General features: G+C 36.9%; 1 protein-coding gene across 2 annotated transcripts in view; it reads right to left on the bottom strand.

Moving 5' to 3' along the window:
* KPNA4 (karyopherin subunit alpha 4) overlaps positions 1 to 26,851 on the bottom strand; it is a 57,644-nt gene extending 30,793 nt beyond the window's left edge. The window contains exons 1-6 of one of the 2 annotated variants that reach the window (XM_028103114.2): positions 26,504 to 26,851; positions 3,768 to 3,812; positions 2,807 to 2,896; positions 2,666 to 2,695; positions 2,529 to 2,581; positions 411 to 506 (exon numbers count right to left, since the gene is read on the bottom strand). In XM_028103114.2, the coding sequence (XP_027958915.1) occupies positions 411 to 506; positions 2,529 to 2,581; positions 2,666 to 2,695; positions 2,807 to 2,896; positions 3,768 to 3,812; positions 26,504 to 26,572 (383 nt within the window). In that variant the 5' untranslated portion in view covers positions 26,573 to 26,851. Of the gene's footprint in view, positions 1 to 410; positions 507 to 2,528; positions 2,582 to 2,665; positions 2,696 to 2,806; positions 2,897 to 3,767; positions 3,813 to 25,833; positions 25,934 to 26,503 lie in introns of those variants that run through there. The other variant, XM_088025606.1, reaches the window with a different exon arrangement.
* Positions 26,852 to 27,402: the final 551 nt, after the last annotated feature.

The following is a 27,402-nucleotide window of genomic DNA, read 5'->3' as shown; positions in this document are numbered from 1 at the left end:
GTATCATTCTTGGGGTGCGTGGGTGGCTCAGTTGTTAAGCATCTGCCGTCAGCTCAGGTCATGATCCTAGGGTCCTGGGATTGAGCCCAGCATTGGGCTCCCTGCTCGGCGGGAGGCCTGCTTCTCCCTCTCCCACTCTCTCTGCTTGTGTTCACTCTCTCGCTGTGTCTCTCTCTCTCTCTCTCTGTCAAATAAATAAATAAAATCTTTTAAAAAAAAAGTTCAATGTATCATTCTCAAGTTCCTCTTTGGCCTTTATGTTCACCTCTTGGGGTAAACACACCCTGCACTATCACTGGCTTTTCAACTCTTATAGCCCCTTCCTTTTTTCTTTAAAGACCAAACTACTAGAAAATCTTGTCTTCTGCAAAGGATACATTCTAAATTACCTCTTAAAATAATGTACTTACTTGTCATCTCTTTCAAGACAATGGACTAAAATAGGCAATATTCCAGATTTTATTAAGTCATCAATTGGTGGATTTCGATCACTGGACAAAAGCTTCCTATGAGAGATATACATACTCTTGTGAAATTTAATGATATATATAATTAAATTCAAATTCATATTTGACATAGAGATAACACAAGTCCTCACCCATGTGAATACCCTGCACAGCCATGTTTATGAAAGCTTAATCAGATCATTCCCCTATATAAACCAAGGAATGGCTGCATATTTACTACCCAATGAACGTAACCTCCTTGTCCTCCACAAGTTGGCTCCATCTTACCTAACTGACCAATCTCACTCTCTGTAATTCAACAATAGAACAGTTGTCTGTCTTACCATTTCAATCTCATTTCCAGGCTCTTCACATCCTATTCCCCACACTTGGAATACCCTCTTTTCTATCTATTCAAGCTCTATCTATTCAAAGTCCATTTCAGTTTGTAAGTTTTCACTCTATCCTCTCTGAATTCCAAGAACATTTACACAGCATATTTACATTTGCTGTTATCACCCTATTTTTAATATACCTTTGCCTTCTCAATTAGGTTCCAGAGTTCTTACATAGCAAGAATTATACCACATGCTTTTTCACAGTATTTTCCACAGCACATGCCACAGTTCTTAGCACAAAGTAGGAAATAGCCCAGTCCATCTTAATCTAGGTTCCAGATTTAATAAAAGAACTTGTTTCTACTACATTGAGGACATTCTTAAAGATTTAGAAATGGCCTTCTTTCTTCTGAGTGCACAATGGTGCATACAATATCTACAAAATATAATACAGAACCAGTTTGGTGCCACTGTCTAATTGATTTGCGCTAAGGTACCATCAAGTTTTAGTCACAGTTGCTTTTCCAACATCAGTGTAAATTGTTAACACATTAGAAAAAGGCAAACAAAGTCTTAGTATTATTGTGAAAATGGGTTTGATCTTGTATACCCATAAAGTTGTCTCAGGATCTCCTAAGGATCCAAAGACCATAAAAAAATTCGAGAATATCGGCCTTAGGGGCCTTAAGGCTTTATTTAGAACTGTTGAGAAAAGCTGCTCCAAAACTCAAATAATCAACTCTGAAAATGGTGAGCATAATGTATCAATTTCTTAATCATTTATAAATATTAATTTGCCATTTTAAGATGTGAATACTTCTGTGAATTTTCTTCCTACATAACCAAGTCCTAAGAAGTTCTTTTACCTATAGTAGGCAACACTGCTAACTCTGTAATTTTCTTATCTGTTTTAGGTTATTTAAAATGAATACAAAAAGTAGGAAAACTCTAATAAATTTTTTTTATAAAGGATTCAAATACTAGCTAAGATATTGGATGGACCAGTGAAATCTTCTCCCACTAGGAAATTCTATGAATAGGATCAATTACTTAAGTGTCTGTGTCCTACTAATAATAACACAGAGCATTACTATTATATTCATAAATACAGAAAGCAAAGACTGTATGATACTATGAGACAACCATGCCTTAATACAAAGGTCCCAGAAGTTTCTCTGGTTCCCCCTTTAAAATACAGGAGCATACAACTCGAGAACATAGATTTCACAGCAGAAATATGCAAAATAACTTAATATTCCTACCTGGAAGTACACTGGGAAACTTTATAGCCCTAAATCTTAATGTCTACTTGCCTGTACACTGTGACAGTAAGCTTATAAATCAATTTATGATTTGATTAAAATAGGGATTGTGAAAAGAATTAGCTACCTGGGAAGGAGATAAAAAAATCTTTTTATAAAATTAAACCTGTTAATAAAAAGTGAAGTTTTATGATGTTTTTCTATTAGTTGATAGCAATAACCTATCAAAACAACTCTTCCCTAGCATCTGTACGTGCTACGCAAGCTGAAACTTGTTTATTTGTGAGTTTAGAAAACTGCTACCAATTTTAATACCTAGATCAGAGAAAAAATTTTGCAGTAAACGTAGATGGTCTATGGACTGTTCTTTATTGTTTGTCATCAAAGTCAGTATGAGTGACAGTACTACTATACAGTGGAAACTCAAACAGAACTCCTGGGTAAGTTATAAAATTTAAATATGTCCTCAAAATTTAACTTACCTAGCAGCTTGAACTGCACTTAATTGAATTCCTTGGTTATCACTTGAAGCATTCTATAAAAAATTAAAACGATTTTTGATATAGATACATAATAATTAGAAATACAAATGAAGAGAGGGGGAAAAAACTCAACTTACTTGAACAATAGCTTCTAGAGAGGTATTTTGCTGTGAAAAAAATTGAAGAGAAAACTAAGTTAAAAAGTCACCTTAAAATTCTACACTTATGTAAAATTTTTCACTGGTAGTTTTTAAGTTAACAGAGTAACAATAACTTACCACTCTATAATCGCCATCTATATCAGAATCTTCACAGATATCTTCATGTGGTACATTCCTTCTCTTTAAGAGATGCTCATCTCTTTTATTCTTAAAAAAATATATATATCAAAAAAAGAACTTTAGTTAAAAAAAGCTAAATACTTTCATACAAAGGATAGGCAATCCTGTGCCTACAAACTGAAATGGGAAGTGACTTTTAAAAGTAAAATGCAAAAAATTAAACCAAATTGTGATTCAAACACTTAAGCAACACTAATTTGAGCCCCAAGCCCCAAATATTACATTTTTAATGAACCGTGAACTATGTAAAAGCAAACTAAAAAAAAATTTTTTTTGATTAAAAAAGTGTACAGTTTAAGCCAGAACCAAACATATATATTTGTTTAAAAGTACTAAACCATTTTATACATCATCTGGGAGCTTCTCTTTATCACCTAAAAACAAAGTCAAAGCAAAAGTTGGGCAATTCAAAATCAGACAAAAATCAACAATGCCTTACAAAAATCAACGGTCACTTAAATTTCACTTAAAATGTGTGGAACAAATTTAAAGATATATTCCCAACCTTTTTTTTTTTTTTTACACACATGAAATATAACCAATTTTAATACTTGAAAAGTTGATTAAATTTATAAGTAGAACAAGTTCTTTTCAGGGTATAACTACACCTGTAAATAGCAGAACTATTTAGTATAACTGTATAGAAAAGACTTTCACTTTATATAAATTATTAAAGAAAAACACCATATAACTCGTTTATCTCCATTTACAGAGAGTGGCCAAGTTGTATCTTGCCAACTTTAATAGCCTGCTTAAGTTTAGTCAAAACCCTTCAGTTTTCAAAAAAAAAAAAAGAAATGGTAGGCACTTGGGATTAACATACATTTAGTATCTTCTATATATCCTGTACTGTTGTTTAGAATTATGCTTGGAAGTACTCAATATTATGCAGACTCACCTTCCTTAATTCAACTACAACTTCATTTCGTTGTCTTCTCATAGTCTACAAGAAATTAAAGAAAAATATTTTTAAAAAATCACCTCAATTTCCATCACCGAAGAAAATGACTATTAACATTTTAATGTATATCCCATAATCTTTTCTTCTAGTCATATGTAAACAGTCATACTTTACTCATAATAAAGATCATATTATAGACATGATTTTCTATATTAGATAAAAATTTTTTAAAACTGTAACATTTATAAGAATCCAAAGATACAAAGAATAAAAGAACCAACCCATAAGCTCACCTCCCATATGAATCATGACACTTAAAGAAGTAATACATGTACAAGGCTAGTAAATTCACCTGCTTAAAAGGAGGGGAAGGTGTCTTCCCATCCATTCATCCTATCCATCCAGTCTTTCTCTAAATACACACTGTTAGATTTTACTGTGTTTCTGACACACTTACCTACTTATTCTGTCTTTACCTTATTTTTGTTTACTTAATTTATAGATTTTTAGAGCCGTTCCATGGTGGTATAATACAGTAGATCTTTTTCATTATTTCTAATGACCACAACATTTTTCTATCACATCCTGTAACCATTCTCTTATTTTTTAACATGTGGTTTTCTCATTTTAAGCTCACCTAACACATGGATACATGCTTACTGTAAAACATTCAGAATTTCAGAAACAATACAAGTTTAAGCTCTATGTGTAAGTTCTTCTCATTCTTTCTAGTGACTGCATATGCCTGGGCAGATGTAGAAATAGCAAGTCACAAAGTAATACTCATATGTCTAACTAAAGATCTCAAACTTATATCCAAAACCAAACTTTTAATTTTTAACAAACATACATAACTCTATCTCATCTCGCATGATTCATGTGTGAGGTGAGACCAAGAGTTCTTATTCTTTGTATCTTTGTATCTTTATTTTTATAAGCCTTATGTTACTGGTTTAAAAAATTTATGACAGGGGCACTTCGGTGGCTTAGTCAGTTAAGTGTCTGGACTCTTGATCTCAAGGTCATGAGATCAAGCCCTGTGATAGGCTCTGCACTCAGTGGGGAGTCTACTTGAGATTCTCTCCCTCTCCCCCAGCTCGTGTGCTCTCTTAAATACATAAATCTTTAAAAAAAACACAAACAAAAATTTATGACATATCCAGCATTATAGATCTACTGATAATTTCAAAGGGATTTTCAGCAAATGGCAGCTCCATACTATGCAGAGACCAAAAACTTTAGAGCCATCCTTGATTCTTTTTCTCTCACATTACACATTCGATCGTACCAAATCCTCCTACTGGTTCAATCTTCAAAACTTATCTGAAATCCAACTACATATCACTACCTTCTCTGCCACTACTCTGGTCCAACTCACCATTAACTCTCACCTAGATTACTGCAAAAGCATCTTAACTTGTACCCCTCTTTCTGCTCTTGCCCTCCTTCTCTGTAGTTCGTTCTTATCACAATAACCAAAGTAACCCTCACAGGGAATCTTAATTTTTGAGTGCTATAGTCTCCTTTGGCAATCTGGTGAAATCAATGAACACCTTCTATATAGTGTTTTTATTTTTTATTTTTTTAAAGATTTATTTATTTATTGAGAGAGAACATGAACAGAGGGAGGGGCGGAGGGAGAGAAAGAGTCTCCAGAAGACTCCACGCAGAGCGCAGAGCCCAACAGAGGGCTCAATCCCACGACATATCTGAAATCAAGAGTTGGTCGCTTAAACCAACTGAGCCACCCAGGCGCCCCCATATAGTTTTTAAAGAGATAAGAAATACATAGGATTACAAAGAAAAACAATTATATTGCTCTATAGTTGTCAAAAATATATAAATATGAAAAATTAAACTGTAATATATGTGCTTCATTATCACATTAAGTGGGATCTAACAGTGAGTGAGTCTAATAACTACCATAATTTCAAAGTAATGTTGACCTTAAATGATATTTCAAGATATCCTGCAACAATAATGTTTTAGTGGTGGTGACAAAAAGTCACAGGTAACTTTAATAACTACTGAAGTTTATTGGCTACATTATTAAATGAAGGAAACACTGTTAGAAGTTAGTGAAAATAAAGATGTGATTTTTTCTAAGTCTCCAGGTCCTCCTGAATTCTACCCAGACTCTGAGGAAGGACTCAGTAAAGAACCCCTTTTTAAGAAGTCAGTCAGATCATGTTACTCGCCTGTTCAAAACTATCAAAGGCTCTCCATTTTGGAGTAAAGCCCAGTCATTAAAATGGTTTAAGTCCACTCAAATCTTCCTAGGTTATCCCTTCTCCAATTACCACCGTTCAGACCTCAGCTCCTATCATTCTCTTGATTCACTCTGCTTTATCTGCACTAACTTTGCTATTCCTCTAACACACTGGAAATTCTCTCTCTTCAGGGCCTTCACTTATACACTATACAGCAACTCCTAAGGATGGACTCCAGAGTCAAACTGCTTGGGTTCAATTTTCAGGCATACTACTTAGTAGCTCTCAGTGCCTCAGTTTTGTCATCTATAAAATGAGGACAGTAAAAATACCTATTTCATAGGATACTATAAAGATTAAGTAAGTTAATATATGTAAAGGAGTTAAATAGCTCCTGGCACATAACAGTATATGTATTAGCTATTATTATTACTGCTACTGCTAATTCCTCAGGCTGTAATGCTCTTCCCTCACTATCTGCAGTGCTTACTCTCATCTTTCAAATGTCACCTCCATGGTAAGGTCTTTCCCTTCCTAGCCATCTAGAAACTCTCCCACTGGGTACTCTCTACTCCTCTTCTCTGTCTTATTTTTTCCATACCACTTATCACATGCTAATATGCTATATAAAATTTAATTGCTACCCTCTCCCCACTAGAACATATATTCAATATGTAAGGAATAACATAATAAATATTATTCCTTCTTAAATTGTATTGGGTAATCTCATATGTCCAGAAATCTTTACCTCAATTTTTGATCAAACCAATTTATTCAATCTCTGTTTAAGTGAACTTTTGATGATCATTTGAGTTTTGGTAGATATATATTTTAAAAATACCCAAAGAATGAAACTGGATGACTTTCTTACACCATAAACAAAAATAAACTCAAAATGGGTTAAAGACCTAAATGTGAGATCTGAAACCATACAACTCCAGGAAGAAAACATAGGCAGTAATTTCTTTGACATGAACCACAGAAACATTTTACTAGATGTGTCCCCTCAGGCATGGGAGGCAAAGGCAAAATTAAACTATTGGGACTACACCAAAATAAAAAGTTTTTGCAGCAAAGGCAATCATCAACAAAACAAAAAGGCAACCTACTGAACAGGAGAAGATAAAATGACATATCCGATAAAGGGTTAATATCCAAAATATATACAAAATGTCATCTACAACTCCACACCAAAAAGAACAAATAATCCAATTAAAAAATGGGCAGGGGAACTGAATGAACATTTTTCCAAAGACATCCAGATGGCCAACAGACACATGAAAAGATGCTCAACATCACTAATCATCAAGGAAATGAAAATTAAAACCACAATGAGATATCACTTTACACCTGTCAGAATGGCTGAAACTGAAACCACAAGAAATAAGAAGTGTTGGTGAGGATGTGAAAAGGGGACCCATGTGTACTATTGGTAGACATGCAAACTGGTACAGCCACTGCGGTAAACAGTATGGAGGTTCCTCGAAAACCTAAAGATGGCAATATCACACAATCCAGGAATTCCACTGCTGGATAATTACCCCCCGAAATACAAAACACTAATTCAAAGGGATCCAGGCACCCCTATGTTTACTGGAGCATTACTTTCCAACAGCCAAATTATGAAAACTTCCCAAGCGCCCATCATGTAAATGAATAAAGAAGATGTGATGTATGTATATACATATATGTATATATGCATACATACACACACAATGAAATATTAGGCCATAAAAAAAGAATGAAATCTTGCTATTTGCAATGACATGGATGAAGCTAGAGAATATAATGCTAAGTGAAGTAAGTCAGAGAAGACAAATACCATGACTTCACGTATATGTGGAATTTAAGAAAAAAAGAACAAACAAAAAAATACAGAAAACGAACTGTTGGTGGCCAGAGGGAGCTGGGTGAGGGATGCGCACAACAGGTGAAGGGGATTAAGAGTACACTTATGATGAGCACATTATATTGTACACTTGAAGCTAATAAAACATTGTATGTTAACTGTATCTGAATAAAAAAAATAAACAAAAACCAAAACCCCTGCAAACTGTTTTCCAAATTGGTTGTGTAATTGTCCATCCCAATAACAGTACACGAGAGTTCTAGTCCTTCACATTATCAACATTTGAAATGGTCAATCTTTTTCATGTAGCCATTTTAATAGATATGTAGTGGTTTTTCATTTCCCTAATGATTAATGATATTGAACAACTTTTCATGTGTTTTCATTATTTATTTATTTTAAGTAGGCTTGGGCGTGGAGCCAAACACAGGGCTTGAACCCACAACCCTGAGATCAAAACCTGAGCCAAGATCAAGAGCTGGGCACTCAACCTACTGAGCCACCCAGGTGCCCCTCATGTATTTTTCTCCTACATTTTCTTTCATAAAGTCTTTTTGAATCTTTCGCCCTTAAAAAAAAAAAGAAGACTCAATAAAAAAATACAAATAAGATAGGCTGCAAAATGAATAAAAATATTTAGCCAAGTACTATAATAAAAGTTTCAACATTCACTATCCTTTAACTATTATAGCCTTAAAAGCTTAAAAAAAGGGTTTCTTTTTTTTTTTTTTTACAAATAAGGGAACTGAGGCCTAGAGAAGTTAAATTATCTGGCCAAGACCACAATGCTGGGAATGGGATAGTGAGGATCAGAATTCAGATGGCCTACAGAGCCAATTAACCAGTAAGCCATATTATCTCCCCCAAGTCTTAAAAGCTCAAGCCAGTCTTATAGCCTATGGTTCATACTAAAGAAAAAGTACTATTATCAAGACAGTGGGCTTTGCACTGTATCACAATACAAAAACACTAAACAACTTTAGTAGCCAACAACAAAAAATTGGGTCCTATGTCTCACACACAGAAAATACAACTTATAAAATGTACTACTTAAAAGATTGTTCAATAAAAGGTAGACTTCTGAGGGACACGTATCTGTAGTCAAAAAAAGGTTTTTATTAGTAACTATTCCACCTAAAGAAGTGGAATTAAGTTATAATGGGTTTTAACTTCTTTTAAATAAAGTAAAATGTTACATAAATATTAAATATGTACATTTACATAAATATTTTATTTACACCCAAAGAATTTTTTCCCATTACAGTGTATCTTACTAAATTTGCAGTTTCTGATAATCTGGAACTATTAATAAAGGATTTATCAAACCAATTTAACATTGTAGTAGTGACATAAGCCTTGGGCTATTCCTACCCACAGAAATTTATTTGCAAAGTAAGAGATCTGACAATCTCTTTATTACGGAGCAAGAAAGCAAGTAAAGAATTTTCTTCTCTTGAGGAAAAGCTATTACCTTCAAGGTAAACAGAAGACTGAATGAACTAGCAGAAAGACATCCTCTGCACCAGCCTGGCAGCATTTACCCATGTTTTTTATTGCAAAAAAGCAAGTCTTAAAAGTGGTATTAGATATTTAGACATTTACCAAGTCACAAGTCCAACTCAAATAGAGGACTTTTATTTCTCTGGGTTCCCACGAAAGGGGTATATAACGTTTATTTTTCTAAGTCTTTACTCATCTTAAAGAGCCAAGTTTTTATATACTACTTGCAAATATAATAGTTGTGAATTCACATGACTTACAATTAGAATTCCAAAAGGCTGCCAAACTGGCCAAAGACTTATTTATAGGCCAAAGAGCTATCTAAAGGACAAAGGCTGTAAATGGGGGGATGGGGAGAGAGGCAGAGAAAGAGACTGAGTAAGGAAGGGGTAGCGTTTAGGCAGATCATCCCGTATTTTTCTATTTCTTTGCTTATAATAAATACAAATACAAAATCCTAAATTCCGCCAAAAGGGAACAAGAAATTATCAAAAAACTCAAACAAGTGAATCTTACAGAATACAATACAGTTTTTTAATTTAACAAATAATTACTGTGTCTATCACTATCCTAAATTCTAGGGATTAAACACTTTACTAAGGACAGTGTTCAGTCCTTCCTTTTCCAATTTATGGCTACTTATTTTCTAACTAGTGGCTACTTAATTTCTAAATCACTTTTTACCAATGTATAGTTTGTCTTTAAAACTCTAAAAACTACTAACATACTGTATGAAATTTAAATATTTTAAAATTTTTTGAGTAAAATATGAGGGTTTGGCTGACAATCTCACTAGAGAAAATTTTGAAAGTTAGTCATACAGAAGATAAGGAATATAATACTTTGATTTTATTTCATACAGCCTATCTCCATCCCCTAGGAATGTTAATATTTAGGTAACAGCACCAAAAAAAAAAAAAAAAGAAAAGAAAAGAAAAAAATTTAAAAGACTAATCAGGCATGAGATATTCTGTGGGATGATGGGATATATTCTAAAACTGGATTGTCGCAATGGCTGCATAGCTGAAAATTTACTAAAAATCATTGAATTGTACACTTTAAGAGGGTTTTATGCAACATATATTATATCTCAATAAAATAATTTTTAAAAAGTTATATATATATATATATACACATATATATATACAGAAACATACATAACCTTCCCCTCCCCACAACATGGATTACTACTGTATTATTATTTAGAGCTGGCTGGGAAGCATTTACTCAATCAAATATTAATCACCTATTTGTCAAGCACTAGAAATACAAAGGTGGACCAGATATAGCCTATCCGTGGCTTTGAGGAGGTAGTATTTATGACAGAGAAATATAATAAAATAGTAATAAAGACTAACATTTAGCAAACATTTGGTGCCAAACACCATTTATAACACATTACTTGATTTTACTCATCTAATGTGTTTATAACATGTATATACTCCTCTTGACAGTAGAAAGACTACAGTAAGTAAAGATGAAATATAAGCTGGATCTTTAAGAATAAATGAAAACTCATCTAGAAACAGGCACTCCAAGTAGAAAATGCAGCATATACAAAAAGAGGGGATTACAAAGACGGTGCATGCAGGATCTGTTGAAGAAGGTCAGAAAGAATAGAAAGGCAGGCAAGGAGCCATACCAATCAATCAATCAGATCATAATCAATCATATAAAGCTAATCTACAGAACAGTTCAGAGAAAAGTTGAGTTACTGGTGTTTTCAACCCAAATGATCACCACATTTTTAAACATACCTGGTAGGTACAATAATTGTTCAACCCAATAAACATGGTAAACCAATAAAAATGCTAAAAGTGTGTAACTACAAAAGTCTGTTTTAGGGTGTCTGGGTGGCTCAGATCATGATCTCAGGGTTGTGGAATTGAGCCCCGAGTCCGGGCTCCGTGCCAGTGGGGAGTCTGCTTGAGATTCTCTCTCTCCCTCTCCTTCTGTCCCTCCCCCCACTCGCACACTTGCTCACTCTCTCTCTCAAGTAAATAATCTTTAAAAAAAAAAAAAAAGCCTGTTTTCCCATTCCTTTCCACTTTTCCCTCCTTTCATTTCCACTTGAAGCAGCCATCACAGTGCTTATTCGTGTGTTTGCCAAATATCATGTATGCTGGCAAACTGTATGCGATTAGCAAATACATTCCAACTTTGTTTATGACATTTCCCATTTATGACAATAAAAGGGAAATTTTAAATGCTTAATGTTAAATGCTTACTCTGATGATTTCTCAAGATAGTATTTATTAATAGTAGTAAAGTTCCATATGCACTACTAGTGATGGGCAAGTCTTCATAAGCAGAATCAAACTCTTTATCTCTAACAAGTAAAAAGATTACTCAAGATAGAGTACAAGGTAAGTCTGAAAGTAAATTAAACAGGAGGCGGCCAAATTTAACCGTGGCAAGTTACTGAACAGTTTAAAATACTTCTACTAAACATACTACCACTTTAAAATGATCCTCATCTAAATTATAAGCACTGAAACAATTAGTACATAAATATAATTTAAAAATCACAAAAAATGTAAGAAATCACTAACAACTGTCAACTCCAGGGGCACCTGGGTGGCTCAGTTGGTTGTGTCTGCCTTTGGCTAAGGTCATGATCTCAGGCTCCTGGGATCGGGCCCTGCATCAGGCTCCCCTGCTCAGTAGGAGTTTGCTTCTCCCTCTCCCTCTGCCCCCCTCCACCTGCTTGTGTGCACGCTCTCCCTCTCTCTCAAATAAATAAAATCTTAAGGAAAAAAAAACAGTTGTTAACTCCAAGGAATGGGATTACAACAGAGAAATGTATTAAATTCAGAAGTTATACATATCTCTTTGGAAAAGTTAGGAAATAAATATAAGAACAGAAAAAAGTTCAATTTCCAGTTTCTTATATTTGTCTGTCTTGTACAAGATGTATATATATATATACACATACACACACACACCCCTTCAGTGTCATATCCAAGAAATCACTGCCCAATCTAATGTCATGAAGTTTCTGTCCTATTCCTTCTCCTGAGTTTTGTTTTAGGTCTTACATTTAGGTCCTTGATCCATTTTAATTTTTAGTATATGGTGTTAAGTAAGGGTCCAATTTCATTCTTTTGCTCGTGGCCACCAAATTTTCCCAGCCCGTTTTTGAAGACTGTCCTTTACCACTGAATGGTCTTAGCACTCTTGTCAAAAATCTCTGACCATATATGCAAGAGTTTATTTCTAGACTCCCTATTCTATTCCGTAGGTCAATGTTTGGCTTTATGTCAATACCACACTGCTTTGATTACTGTAACTTTCAAGTTTTAAATTAGGAAGTGTGAGACCTCCAACTTTCTCTTCTTTTTCAGGATTGTTTTGGTTATTTAGGGTCCCCTGAGATTCCATATGGACTTTCCCATTAAATCTGTAGATCACTTTAGGTAGTACTAACATTTAAGAATAGGTCTTCCAACTCATGAACATGGGATGCCTTTCCATTTAGTTTTGCTAATTTCTTTCAGCAACATTTTGCAGTTTTCAGTGTGAAAGTCTTTTACCTCATTAGTTAGGTTTATTCCTAAGTATTTTATACCTTCTGATGCTATTGTAACTCAATGTTTCTTAATTTCCTTTTCAAATTTTTCCTTATGAGCAAATGCTGATTTTACATCCTATAACTCTGCTGAATCATTTATTACTTCTTTTTTTTTAGGAGGATCATTAGGGTTTTCTACATATAAGATCAAACTGTCTACAGAGAATTTTACTTCCTCCTTTCCAATGTGGATGTCTTTTACTTCCTTTTCTTGCCTAACTGCTCTGGCTAGGACTTTTAGTACCATGTTGAATAGCACTGGTCAAAGTGGACATCCTTCTCTTTGTTCTTACTCTTATAGGAAAAGCTTTCAATCTTTCACCACTGAGTGTCATCTGCTGGGGCTTCATATTTGGTCTTTATTATATTGAGGTTGTTTCCTTCTATTCTTAGTTTGTTGAGTGTTTTTATCATGAGAGGGCACTGAATTTTGTCAAATGCTTTTTCTGCATCCATGGACATCAATGTGTAGTTTTGCCCTTCATTCCATTAATTTGGTACAGTACACTGATTTTCATATATTGAACCATCCCTTACATTCCAGGATTAAATCCCACTTGGTCAGGGTATACATTCCTTTTAAGATGCTGTTGAATTCAATTTGCTAGTATTTTGAAAATTTCTACATTGTTCATCAAGGATATTGGTCTGCAGTTTTCTTGTAGTGTCTTTGGCTTTGGTACCACAGTAATGCTGACCTTACAGAATGGATGTGACCTTGTCTTCAGTTTTCTGGAAGAGTTTAAAGGGGATTGGTGTTAATTCTTTAAATGTTTGGTAGAATTCACCAGTGAAGCCATCTGGTCCTGAGCTTTTCTTTGTTGGGAGATTTTTGATTATTGATTCAGTCTCTTTACTAGTTATAGATCTGTTTAGATTTTGTCTCTTTAGGATTCAGTCTTGGTAGATTGTGTGTTTCTAGGAATTTATCCATTTCATCTAGGTTATCCAATTTGTTTGTGTATACATATCCTTTTGCAATACTCTTTTCTACAAAACACATGACAAAAACATTTATCTTATGTGAGGAAATACTAAAATATGGGTACATAAATAACAACTCTAAGAGTTCAATAAAGGAATGATTGATACAAACTGTTGATGAGGGAAAATTTGAATGCCAGGCTCTGTGATGAGAATTAAGAATAGTGTACAAAATAGACAAGGTCCATATTGAACTGAAGCCTCCAATTCCACTGAGGCTTCAGTTCGACCTGGAAATATAAATCAGAAATGGCAAGATAAAGGGAAGATGAGAAGGTGTTTCAAATAGGGACCCATAAAAACAAAGAAAGAAAAGCAAAACTGAGTGTTAAGTTAAGGTGGATTTACCTGCCTGAAGTGGGAGGAGTCTAAGATGAAGTTATAGAGAAAGGGGAATAAGCTAAAAAGGTAAGAATTAATCTGGTCAATATTTAGTGTTCTCCTGTTCCTAGCATTGATGCAGCAAACACTCAAATATCTGCTAAATTCAACTGACAGCCTGAAATAATAAAATTTTTTTTTAAAGATTTTATTTATTTGAGAGAGAGAATGGTAGAGAGAGAGCATGAGAGGGAAGAGGGTCAGAGGGAGCAGCAGACTCCCTGCTGAGCAGGAAGCCCGATGTGGGACTCGATCCCGGGACTCCAGGATCATGACCTGAGCCGAAGGCAGTCGCTTAACCAACTGAGCCACCCAGGCGCCCCTGAAATACCAAAATTTTGACTGACTTTATACCCAACAGGAATCCACTGAAATAATGATGTTTATAGACAACAAGAATCCACTGACATAATGGTGTTCTGGGAAGTTTACTGAACTAAATTCCAATGGTTCTCAGTCTGGGGTGATTTTTGCCACTCGGAACATTTGGCAATTTCTGGAGACAATTTTGGCTTTTACAACTGGGAGGGAGCCTGCTACTGGCATCTTATGGCAGAGACAAGGGATGCTGCTAAAACATTCTACAATGCACAGGATGGTTCCCCACAACAAAAAATTATTTGGCTCACAGTATCAAAAGTGTCAAGGTGGAGAAAGTTGGCTGTATTCTACTATGAGTTATTCTCATAAGAACCCAAATTAAGTTCAAATATATTTGGAAAAAAGTACACAAGAAAAAGTAAACATTCTAAAAAATCTAATAGCAGTATGATTATAGAGGATTACTTTATTTTCCCATTTTTCTAAAAAATTTCTACAACTACCATGCCCTTACCATTTCAAGGACAAAAATTACCTTGATTTAAAAAATTTGATTTAGTCACTAATTCTATTTTTTTTTAAAGATTTTATTTATTTGAGAAAGAGCAAAAGCAAGAAAGATCACAGAAGGAGAGGGAGAAGCAGACTCGCCGCTGAGCAGAGCTGGATATGGGGCCCGATCCCAGGACCCCGAGATCATGATCCAAGCCAAAGGCAGATGCCCAACTGACTGAGCCACCCAGGTGCCCCTAGTCACTAATTCTAATCAGAGTGCACACACACATTTTTTAAAGTTTCATTTAATTCCCTGCCACTGATATGCCAGGCTCGGTAAGGAGAATTAAGACTGGTATACAAAATATATCCAGGTCTGTACTCTCAGGGAGCTTCGAGTCTGATGGGAGAAATTAATACTGAGTAAATACGCTAACAAATTATGCGGTGTTCTTAAGGAAAACAACAAGTGGGGGTGGGGTGGGAGGATGGCATCTCTAAGTAACATTGAGGACTCAAAGGATGAGAAATAACCAAGCAGTGAAGGAAAAGGGATGAAGGTAAAAAAAAGAGGGTGGAGAAAGCATTCAGACAGAACAGCATGTGTGAAGGGCCTAAAAAGAGCTATTGAAGTGTTAGAGTTAGAACAATTAAAAGAAGATGAGAATATAAGTAAGGGAGATAATAAAGTGACAGAGGCAGGAGACATAGATAGGGATCAGAGCTGGCAAGGCCTTGAATGTCTCAGTAAAGAGTTTGGAAGCTAAGTGTGGTGGGAAGCTACTAAAGCAGAGAAGGGGCATGATTTCATTTTTTAAAAGAACCATGCTAGTTGTTTTATGAATTGGTGAAGAGCAATAGCAGAAATAAGGCAATCACTATGGAGATTAATAATGAGGTAATAATGATGTGCCTCATATTTTAATAGTGAGTAGAAAGTTAACAGAAAAGTAAGAATGGAGTGACATTAACTAAATGTCATACTTACAACCTTGTCTGAAAGAAACTTCTCTTTCCTTGCATTCTTAAAACCTTAATCAAAGCAAGTACTCATTAGGTAGGATTTTAATTTTACAGAAATTGAGGTTACAAAAAATTATTAAGCTTTCCTAATGGCATATATCTAATGAAATGTAATCCTAGGGGTGCCTGGGTGGCTCAGTTGTTAAGCGTCTGCCTTTGGCTAAGGTCCTGATCCCGGGGTCCTGGGATCGAGCCCCACATCAAGTTCCCTGCTCAGCAGGAAGCCTGCTTCTCCCTCTCCCACTCCCCCTGCTTGTGCTCCTTCTCTTGCTTTGTCTCTGTAAAATAAATAAATAAAAATCTTAAAAAAAAAAAACAAAAACGAAATGTAATCCTAGGCGCTCCCACTCTAAAAAATCAGGCTTTTCCACGAATCTCAAGGGAAGAGTTACTGGACAGTAAACATTTAGGATGTCCTTTCCCTTCATGTTTGAGGTATATTATTTATTGTAAATTTGAGTTTAGGAAAGAAAAATAAGAAATCCACCACAACACTAGCTCATAGTGGTTGAATATCCCCACAGGGTCAGTTTAGAGCAAGGATCTGAGAGATCTGGACTTGCTAGAATGTAAACTCCATGAGAATTCAGTCTGTGTTAATTATTGTTCTATCCTCACTGCTTACAACCGGACCTCAGACATACAAACTGAGTATTTGCTGAACAAATGAATCCAATAAAAGGAAGGGTAGACGGAGAAGTCAGTAAAAAAAGAGATAACAAGAGGTGACCCATGACCCTTAGGTAATGGAAAGTTGTCATGGTCCCTATTTCTCTTAAACTTCTTTAAAAAAAAATAAAGCTTTATTGAGATATAATTCACACACCATACAATTCGCCCACTTGAAGTGTACAATTCAGTGGTTTTTAGTATAAAGTTGCACATAAATCACCACCATCTAATTCCAGATCATTGTCTTCACCATAAAAAGTCCATATCCATTAGCAGTCATTCCCCAAGGCCTGGGCAACTACTAATCTACTTTCTGTCTCTATGAATTTGCCTATCCTGGATATTTCACATAACTGAAATTAGAGAATATGTGATCTCTTCTGACTGGCTTCTTTCAGGCAGCAAAATACTCTCAAGGTTCACCATGTTGTAGCATGTAGCAGTACTTCATTCCTTTTTATGGCAGAATAGTATTCCATCATATGTACAGCCAACATTTTGTTTATCCATCATCAGCTGATGGACATTTGGGTTGTCTGGCTTGGCTATTATGGATAATGCTATAAACGTTCATGTACAAGTTTTTGTGCAGACACTTATTTTTAATTCTCTTGGGTTTATACCTAGGGGTGGGATTGCTGGGTCACATGTTCTAACTTCGAGAACTGCCAAACTACAATCCAAGATGGAATGCACCATTTTATATTCCCATCAGCCCCACATAATATCCAAAGTCAAAGTAAGGAACCATTGTACATCTATAGCGAATGGTGCTGCTTTATAATTTTGTCTTCAGTAAATTTTTTCTTCCTTTCTTCTTACTCTATCGTACTCCTCATTCTTGTGGCAAATCTGGGGGTTAAGTGAAAATACCAACATCCCTCTCTATCTAACACACACACAGCTTGCGCTGGCCAATCACAGAACCATATTCCTCTGCCCAAAATGATTAATTCAGGCATAAGTATGCAATCAAATCTTGATCAATCTTCCCTAGACTTTCACGAGAACTCTCACACAATTAATACCAGTTGTAGTCCTGGACTTACTGGGTTATGAAAGCTAATGCCTAAACTAATGTGGGGGGGGTTTCTGTTCCCTGAAACATAACTACATAGTATAAAATTCAGCTTTTTCAGCCTAAAGTTATCAGACTTAACTTTTAATACTAATGATCAACATGATGAAGGAAGAGTTTAGGGTATCCTTAAAGCCACTGTTCTAAAGAGAGCCAAAACATACTGGGTTTCATAGTTACTAAAGAACCAAGAATAATGTAACAATTACTTGAAAATATTAAGACTATATTTGCTTGCTTTTCTGGACCAGCAACAGCTGAAAGTGACCACAGAGGACCACCGTAAAGAGGCAGGATGGGTGGCAAAGAGGACAGGGTCATTTAATAAAACCAAGTAGACACTACTTGTAGAAGCTATCAGGATACAACTACCATTAACTAAACAAATTTATGTTAATACCTACATTAAGGAATCACAAAGACATGCTATAAAAACTAAAACAAGTATTAAGAGTAGATACTGAGCAACTAAAATTTTCATAAAAGCACAGGAAACTGAGATAGAATATGACTTGCTTTCTAATATTAAAAAATATGTCTACCACTAAATTATGAAACCCCACAAAATCTTAGGATTCTGACTTTTGTTAATAAAAATGTAGTTAAATTCCAGGTTTTTCAGAACACATTATTGAAAATGTAATTTATGGGACGCCTGGGTGGCTCAGTCGGTTAAGCGGCTGCCTTCGGCTCAGGTCATGGTCCCAGGGTCCTGGGATCGAGCCCCGCATCGGGCTCCTTGCTCAGCAGGGAGCCTGCTTCTCCCTCTGCCTCTGCCTCTCCCCCTGCTTGTGCTCTGTCTCTCTCTGACAAATAAATAAAATCTTAAAATAAAAAAAAAGAAAATATAATTTATGTTAGGTTTAATGTACATTAAATTTAGGGCAAAAGTGACAGCTAATAAAATTTTGGTCTAACAGTAAATAAACAGTAATAGAAAAACCTTAGGTTTTAAGTAGTTAGTAGTTTAAGTAGTTAGCCAGTCTTGTATTACCAGCATGTCTATGACCTTACCTCATTTTTCAACACAGGTACTAAAGAGTGTGAATCAAAACTACGTTCTGGTTAAATTTACAATCTTGTGGAAAAACCATTACAAACTACATAAAATACAACCAGAATTACAGAAATGAAGTCAGAAACTAGTAATTTTGCCACAATTTGGTTGAAGCACATAGGAGAAAGGCTTTTACTTGAGTGCTAATGAACGGAAAAGGAAGCCTTCCCCAATTCATGTGATGTGATCTGAACTATGGTACACAGTGGTACAAAAGGAACAGCAAACAAAATGTTATTCTGACAGGGAACACAAGGGGTTATTTGGATATAATGAATGATAAAGCAGGCTGGAAGAAATAAAATGAGCCTCAATTCACTCTGTATATACTACATGCCAGGCACTATTAAATATTTAAATGGTTGAGAGAGATTTAAAAAATATAAAAAATAAATGGTTTAGAGAGATTAAGTTAACTTCCATAACTATTAAATGGAGGAACCAGGGTTCAAACCCAGGTGTAAGTGACTCAATAGTCCATGTTTTTTAACTGTGATACTATAAAGCCTTTTAAGAGCTTTTATTAAAGTGATGGTCACCTCTTACAGAAGCAACACTAATAAAGACAGTGGTTCTCAAAGCCTGATCAATAGGTCCCTGTGGGGATACTGAAACCTTTTCAGAGGGTCCATAGATCAAAACTATTTTCATATTACTATTAATATTTATTATGGTGCTAATATTTGCACAGCAATGAAATGCAGTGGGTAAACTACTGGTGCTTTAGCATGAATTAAAGCAGTATCATCAGGCTGTATGAGTACTCACTGTATTTCAGGTAAAAACAACAACAAAAGGCCAGTTCACTCCACTTAATGTCCTTGATGAAATAGTAAAAAATTACCTTTATTAAAAACCTGCCTTTTCTTTCTAAAATTTTGTGATAAAATGGGGATTACATATAAACTACTTCTGCAGCATATCCACTTTTGCAGCACGATGACTGTCTCAAGGAAAAAGTTTCTTATGATTGAGTTGCAAATTGAACTACCATTTTCTCATGGAACACCATTTTTACTTGAAAGAATGACTGACAGACAAATTATGGCTATTCAGACAGTGTCTGGCAGATGTTTTCAAAAAATGAGCAAAGTGAGCTTATGGCTTCAAGGGAAACAACTTACGGTGTTTCTTGCTAATGATAAAATTTAAGCTTTCAAGTGAAAATAAGAATTTTGGAAAACCTGTTTTTACCACTGTGAGCTTCACAAATTTCCAATACTTAAGATTTTTCTGATAAACTATTTGATGACACTAATTGCCAATAATTGTGAATTTTCACTGTATAAAAAAGTGTGTCAGCATTTGGAAGATCTGCATTACTCTGTCAACTAATATTTTCCAAATGACCAATACATGCTGTTACAAAATCAGGCAATGGCAAAAGATATATTCCAAGTGCAAGACAGACCTATAAATTTTAACATAACAGAGTATGAAAGGCTCACTGATGTGGCTTAAGAGTCCATATTACAACTTTAAGAAACTACTATTTTGTGGAGTTACGATATAGTATCAAACAAAAATTTCCATAATTATCTGAAAAGGCTATTTAACACCCTCCCTCTCCAACTGCCTGTGTGAAGTTGGATATTCTTCATATACTTCAACCAAAACAGCATTACCATAAAGGACTGAATTCAGAAATAGACAGGATAATCCAACTATCTTTTCTGGCCAAACATAAAAGAGACCTCAAAAAAAATGTTCTTTTCACCAAATTTTTTGGGTTTTAGAAAATAATTTATTTTTCATTAGAAATGTGTTTATATAAAATGGCTTATTATTTTTTTTAGTTAATATTTTTTAAATTCTTAGTTTTAACTTCTGAAATGACAAATTTTTTTTGAAATAAGTTTTTTTTTGAAGATTTTATTTATTTATTTGACAGAGAGAGACACAGCCAGAGAGGGAACACAAGCAGGGGGAATAGGGGAGGTCTGGAGAAGCAAGCTTCCCGCCAAGCAGGGAGCCCGATGTGGGGCTCGATCCCAGGACCCCAGAATCATGACCTGAGCCAAAGGCAGAGGCTTAATGACTGAGCCACCCAAGCGCCCCTGAAATGATAAATATTAATAGAAACCCACAAACAACGCTCTTTGAGGGTCCCTAATTTTTAATAGTATAAACAGGTCTTCAGCCCCCAAAGCTTTGAAAACTTCTGAACTAAGGCCCTTAGAAGCACATATATATTGTTCTTATTTAGTAGGTGCCATATAAATATTGTTCTCCCATTAACTGTAAAAAAAAAAAGGGAGTCTCCCCTAACCCTGTCTTTTACTAAATCTAAATGGAAAGCCTATAAATGTTTCTCTAGAGTTTAAAGTCCACAAAAGATACACAATTTCCAAAAATCTCTGGGAGAAAAAGGAAACACTTACTGAATACCTATTATACCCCATGGACTATGCTTTCACTATAATCTTTTAAGCAACTTTGAGACCTGCATCAAGGCTGAAAGAAGTTAAAAACAAGTAATATGGTATGGTATAAATATACAGACTTTACTTTGGACACATACCTGAATTAAAATCATTCCTTTAAGTGTGATGCTATTAAGTTACTTAACTCTAGGGATTTTTCTTCTATAAAATGAATAATTCCTATTATTAGACTGAGAGAAATGAGAATACAATTAAAAGCACATACAATATGTGTTTCAGTGATAGTTCTTTGTTCCAAAACTAAACCAGCAAGTACCAAAATCATCATTCAAGATTAGACTGGACAACAAACTCTCGTTTCACCATTACAGTCCTTAAGTAGATGAATTCGGCTCCAGAAAACATTTGAAAATATTTTGAGGGCCCACAGTAACTATCAGATATTAGAGATCAATGCTTAAAAACTACCTACACACTTTTCTAAAGTACTTTCATTCTTTTAAAGCTAAATCACTGCTACAACTCTTCCCAATCTTGTAAATATATTCATTTGACATACTAGAGACTATGAAAAATGGAGACATTTTGATAGCTCAAAGAAAATTATCAATGAGGCAATTCTGAAATTGACTGCCTTGTAAAACCAAGAAAGCCAGCAGGAAAGCACAAAAACAATTATTTAATTCCTAACTATATTTCTATCAGATATTTCATACTGTCACATGCTTAGACTATTATATGAAAAATTAGACTGTAGTTATTTTAAGTATAGTAAATATGTTCCAAGATTTGTGATGAGAGAGGTCAGTGTCTAAAAGTTAACAAGACTTAATAGCTTAACAATGCTTTTCGCTCTGTATAGTAACAAACCACCAAAGCCATTTAACAACAACAAATTAGCTGATCAATTTATTAAATTCTTGCCAACCAAGCAACTGTTTTTTTCCTAAAGTTCAAGCTCACTGCATACTTTATGTTGTGTGGACAATCACAAGTTTCCAGTCATTTAATATTTTATTATTCTTTTATTTTTAGGGTAAGTCTTTTTCTTAAAGTTGTGTTTTTATATCATCTAATTATTTTCCAACAATTTATGCTCTATTAGAACTTGGATACTCTCAGAAGTTCTATAAAAATCAAACAGATTATTGGAAAGTCTACAAAAGAATCCCCCCCTACTTTTAAAACATAAACTAGATGAGCTTTATTTGCTCTATTCTGACAAATATTTTATTTGAAGTTTGGTCACTACCCATTTCCTGTGTTGCATTCAGTGTATCCTTTCTATGGTTACTTTTCTCAAACTAATAATGATGATCCTCTACCACACTACAAGAAAGCAGCCAAGCCTTGAATATCATGAGAATGCCCATAAATTATTTTAAATGGATACTGACATATGCCTTCTTTAACGCCTTTGTGTTTCAAGAACTTAGCATGACCACATTTTGGAAGAGCCAGAATGGCAGACTGACAGGTAAGAATGATTACCATTTTGAAAGCTCTGAATCAGTTTCAACTTCTAACACTTAGAAATTACAACTTCAGAAGGGTCAACAGTTCCCTGTGGTCAAACTGCCCTTCAATGAGCAATTACAGAGCTCTATGTTAAAAACTTTCCCCTTCAATTTTAAGTTAAATGTAACTTAAGCTCTGTATGGACACAGAGAAAAAACAAAGAGCCAACTGCAAACAAGGGAGTAAAAGAATCAATTACAATGAATCCTATTTAATGACCCTAACCCCCAAGCAGAAAAGCTAAAAGTGATAAAATGCTCAGAGAACTGCTAGGCATCTTCCTAACATTAACCCATTAATTTTCACAACACTCATGAAGCAGATGTCAAGTATCTCTACTTTAACAGACAAGACTGAGGGACTCTCTCAAGGTCACAAAGTTAGAGATCGTTAGATTACACTAAACTCTAGGACTTTGTACTCTATGTTAAATCAAACAATGTTAGATCAAACTGAAAAATGGTACAATTACCTCATTCTATATGTTGTTCTCTAACTACTGTCCGATAAGAGAGCCAATACCTTCACGTGCCTATTAAGCAGCTGAAATGTAGCTAGTCCAAACTGAGATATGCTTTAAACATAAAACACAAACTGGATTTTGAAGACTTAATATGAAAACAATATAAAATAACCCAATTTTTTTTACATTGCTGATGTTATATTGGTATTTTGGATGTACTGGGTTAAATAAAGTTCACTGGACAGCAATGGCCCATCCTTTTTTTAAAAGATTTTATTTATTTGAGAGAGAGACACAGCAACAGAGAGAACTTGTGGGGAGGAGAGGGAAAAGAAGGCTCCCCACTGAGCAGGGAGCCTGACACGGGGCTCTATCCCAGGACCCTGGGATCATGACCTGAGCCGAAGGCAGACGCTAAACCGACTGAGCCACCCAGGCGCCCCAAGTTCATACTTCTTTACAAAAACCTCCCCATGAAACAGATGTCATCATTAAGACCTAAACCAAAAGCAGTATTTTCTTAGATTCTGTGGTAGCAAAACATAGCAACCATATTTGGAGGGGACGGTTAGGGGCATACTAAGTATTCTGAGGGACACAGCCATATATGTAATTAATAAATAAACAAAATAGGCCATTCTAGTGTTCTCTAAGGATGATGAAAGAAGTTGCTATCTCATTAAGGGTGTATGTGACTTTGAGTAAGTGAGGAGAAAGTACAATTTCCATTAGAGTCATGTCATTTCCTTAAATGAAAACATCCCTATTCTTTTTGTACACCAGGGTTACCAAAGTCACCAAGGATGCCCACAGGCACTATAAACGTTTAAAAAAAAATGTGGTGTGTATTTATAGTTATTTTTAAAAATCATTTATTATATTGTTCTAATGTGGTCATCACAATCTTATTTTGAGTAAACTAATAAGGAATTCACACTAAGAGGAAACATCAATTTACCAAAAAAAAAGGGGGGGGGCCCCTTTACAACAGTATGGCAGTCCCAGAAAATGTTACACATAAAGTTACCATATGACCCACTAATTCCACTCCGCAGTATATAACCAAAGAGAAATGAAAACACGTCCACACAAAAATGTGTACATAAATGTCCGTAGTAGCATTACGCATAATAGCTAAAGAGTGGAAACAATGCAAATGTCCATCAACTGATACATGGATAAACAAAATGTGGTATATCCATAGGCTGGAATATTATTCAGTGTTATTTTTCAGCCACAAAAAGGAATGAGGCACTGTTATGTTTTTGTTACGTGTGTGAACCTTGAAAGCATTATGCTACCTAAAAGCAGTCAGTCACAAAAGATCACACATTGTATAACTCCATTTATAGGAAATATCCAGAGTAGGCAAATCTAGACAGAGAGTAATGGGGAATAGAGATTGCTCATGAATTAGGATTTCTTTTCGGAGTGATAAAAAATTTTCTGAGATTGTGCTAATGGTTGCACAATTATGTGAAAACACCAAAAGCCACTTTAAGTAAGTGAATTGTATGGTATATGAATTACAGTTCAATGAAGCTGTTTTTTAAAAAAAAAATGCAGCCAGAAATGTAGGTGGGGGGAAAGGATTTGAAATTTTCAAGCATCTATCTAATTGCTATTTTTGGGGAGTTTGTAATTTGTGTTTTTAAATTTTGTAATTCTTTTCATTCTAAATATCGATATTAGTAAAAATTTTCCTTCATCACATCATTACACAACTAGGTAAATTTAATGAAAAAATCATAAATTGTACATTTAAAGTGATCAAACATTGTTTGATTAGAAATATGGCATATGAATTACCTCAATAAAAATGTTAAAATTTTTTCATTAAAAAAAGGAGCACAGGGTAATGTTTCACGTTAACCTTAAAACAATCACAGAATTAAGAACCACAACCCCAGATACTTAATAGATCCTCAAACTATGAAACCCACTAAAAACAACATTAATTACCTTGGAGATTGAATGGCTTTGTGAAAAGCCCAAAAAATAGTTACTATCTCAGTCAAGCAAATGCTCAAAGTTCAGAAACAGGTGATGGAAATTTCAAGATTTTAGGATAAAAAAGGACAGAGGGCCAATATAAAAAATACTACTTGACCACTACTCTTTTAAAAGCTAAACTCCTGATTCAGATACAGGATCCAAGTACTTAAAAAACAAACAAACCCGATTTACCTAGACTCTTAAAACTAAAGGGAAGAAATCTTCTATCAAAATTCTGTGATTTGTGTGTGTATGTGTTTTACCCACACACCTCATGTAGCCTAACCACCTCGGGAAGAGCTGTATCGAAGATACTGAAGGTTTTTTTTTTCACCCTTTTAAAATAATAAAACGTGATGGTGCCATTCCACAGCCCACCCCATCCCCCACTACCACCACCAGCAGGTGGAGGGAAAGGATACTGTAGACTAGAGGATGACAGCTTTGTATAACCCTGTGGACTTTATATATAAGAATGCAGCTGGTGGTCTCTCAGGAGGGGATAAAGAGATTTGTGAGCAAGCTGAAATAAGGGGTATTCTTTGCCTGGAAGAGGGCACACCGTGAGCCACATCTTGAATCAGCTATATCCAGAGTAAAACACAGGCCGCTGGAAGGCACTGTTAGCATCACCAGGATGGCCTCTCACGCCGGGGGTGTTTTTTTCAACGGAGAAGTTGACTCCTGTAGTTTGGATATTGGGGGGAGGCAGGGGTAAAGCGGGAGTCGGGAAGACCAGAAAAAATGCCTTTAAGTGGAGACGACTCGGACCCAGCAGGGGAAGTTCCGAGCCCCACTCGGTCGCCACACACTCGTCCCCGCACCTCCCACCGCCCTCCTCGCGGCGCCAGACGTCGCGGCCCGGGGGAAAGCCGGAATCGCCGCCGCAGCCCGACCGGGGCAGCGCGGCACACGCACGCCTCCTCCGCACTCGCCGCGCCCGGCCTCCCCGCCGCGCGGCCCAGCCCCTCGCACCCGCGCCGGGCCAGCTCCCCGGGGCAGGCCTAGGCCGCGTCGGCCGTACCCCAGCACCTCGCTCCCGGGCGGAGGTGGACCAGGCCCGACACAAACTTCCCGGCGCGTTCGCAGAGGCGTCACGGACGGGCCGGCCCCCAGCGCCATTCCCCCGCGGCCCGGCGGCGGCACCCACCCCTACTCCCCACACTCGGGAGTCCCGGTGGAGATCGGCCCGAGGCCCACAGCCCCCACCCCTCCGGCGCCCCCGAGTTTACCTCCAAGTCGCGGCCTTTGTTCTTGAAATTCTTAAGCCGTTGGTTGTCCAGTTTCTCGTTGTCCGCCATGGCCGGGCCGGTGACTCCTTCCCCCGCCCGGGCCCCGCGGGATCCGCCCCAACCACCACGCCGCACCGACACTCCCAGGAACCGGGCCGCCGCCTGAGCTGCAATGCCCGCCGCGCCGCCGCTTCCTTCCTCCTCTCACCTGCCTCCGCCGCGGCCTACTCCTCCTCTCCCCGCCCGCCCCCCCCTGCCCTAACCCCAGCGCGACCGCAGCTCCGGCGAAGACAACTGCGGGGCCGGGCGGCGGCAACGGCGGCGGAATGTGCTGCCGGCTGAGAAGGGGGAGGCAGCCTCGATCTGAGGGCCCCGGAGCCGCGACCACGCCCATCACCGCCAGCCCAGTTCGCCGATTGGCCAACCAGGCTCCGGTGCGCTCGACCAATCAAAAAGGACGATGGAGAGCGGGGGCGGAAGAGAAAACGGAAAGGGGAAGAGAGCAGCGTTGGGAGGAAGGGCCGGAGGACTGGAAGGCTGGGAGGGGCGCGGCGGGGGCAGGGCGGAGAGCGACCACGTGCCTCCCGAGCGACGGGGAGGAAGCGAAAGAGAATTGGACAACTTGAGGGGAGGCGGGGAAGGGGGGAGAGGCCCGGGAACGAGTTGGTTTGCTCTTGTTGCCGCGCCGCCCCAGACCTCTGTGTTCCAGGATGGAAGCGGAGTTAAAGTATTTTTTTTTCTCCGGCGCGCCTTCTCTTCTAGGGCATTGCTTGCGCGCTCCGTTGGCTTTACAGGAAGTAGGAGCTGCACCTTGGCTCAGTCCGGGTCCGGGCACCCCCGCCCCCTCACCCCCAAGGTCCATTCCCAGGCTGGGGGTTCCCGCCGTTTGAGGGCCGGGC

The sequence above is a fragment of the Eumetopias jubatus genome, unplaced genomic scaffold, assembly GCF_037043125.1.
Source record: "Eumetopias jubatus isolate StellerSeaLion01/CBP00866 unplaced genomic scaffold, mEumJub1_p1.0 scaffold_1, whole genome shotgun sequence".
Lineage (NCBI taxonomy): Eukaryota > Metazoa > Chordata > Mammalia > Carnivora > Otariidae > Eumetopias > Eumetopias jubatus.
Note: the sequence above shows the minus strand (reverse complement) of the source record. Positions and strands in the feature narration are given on the sequence as shown.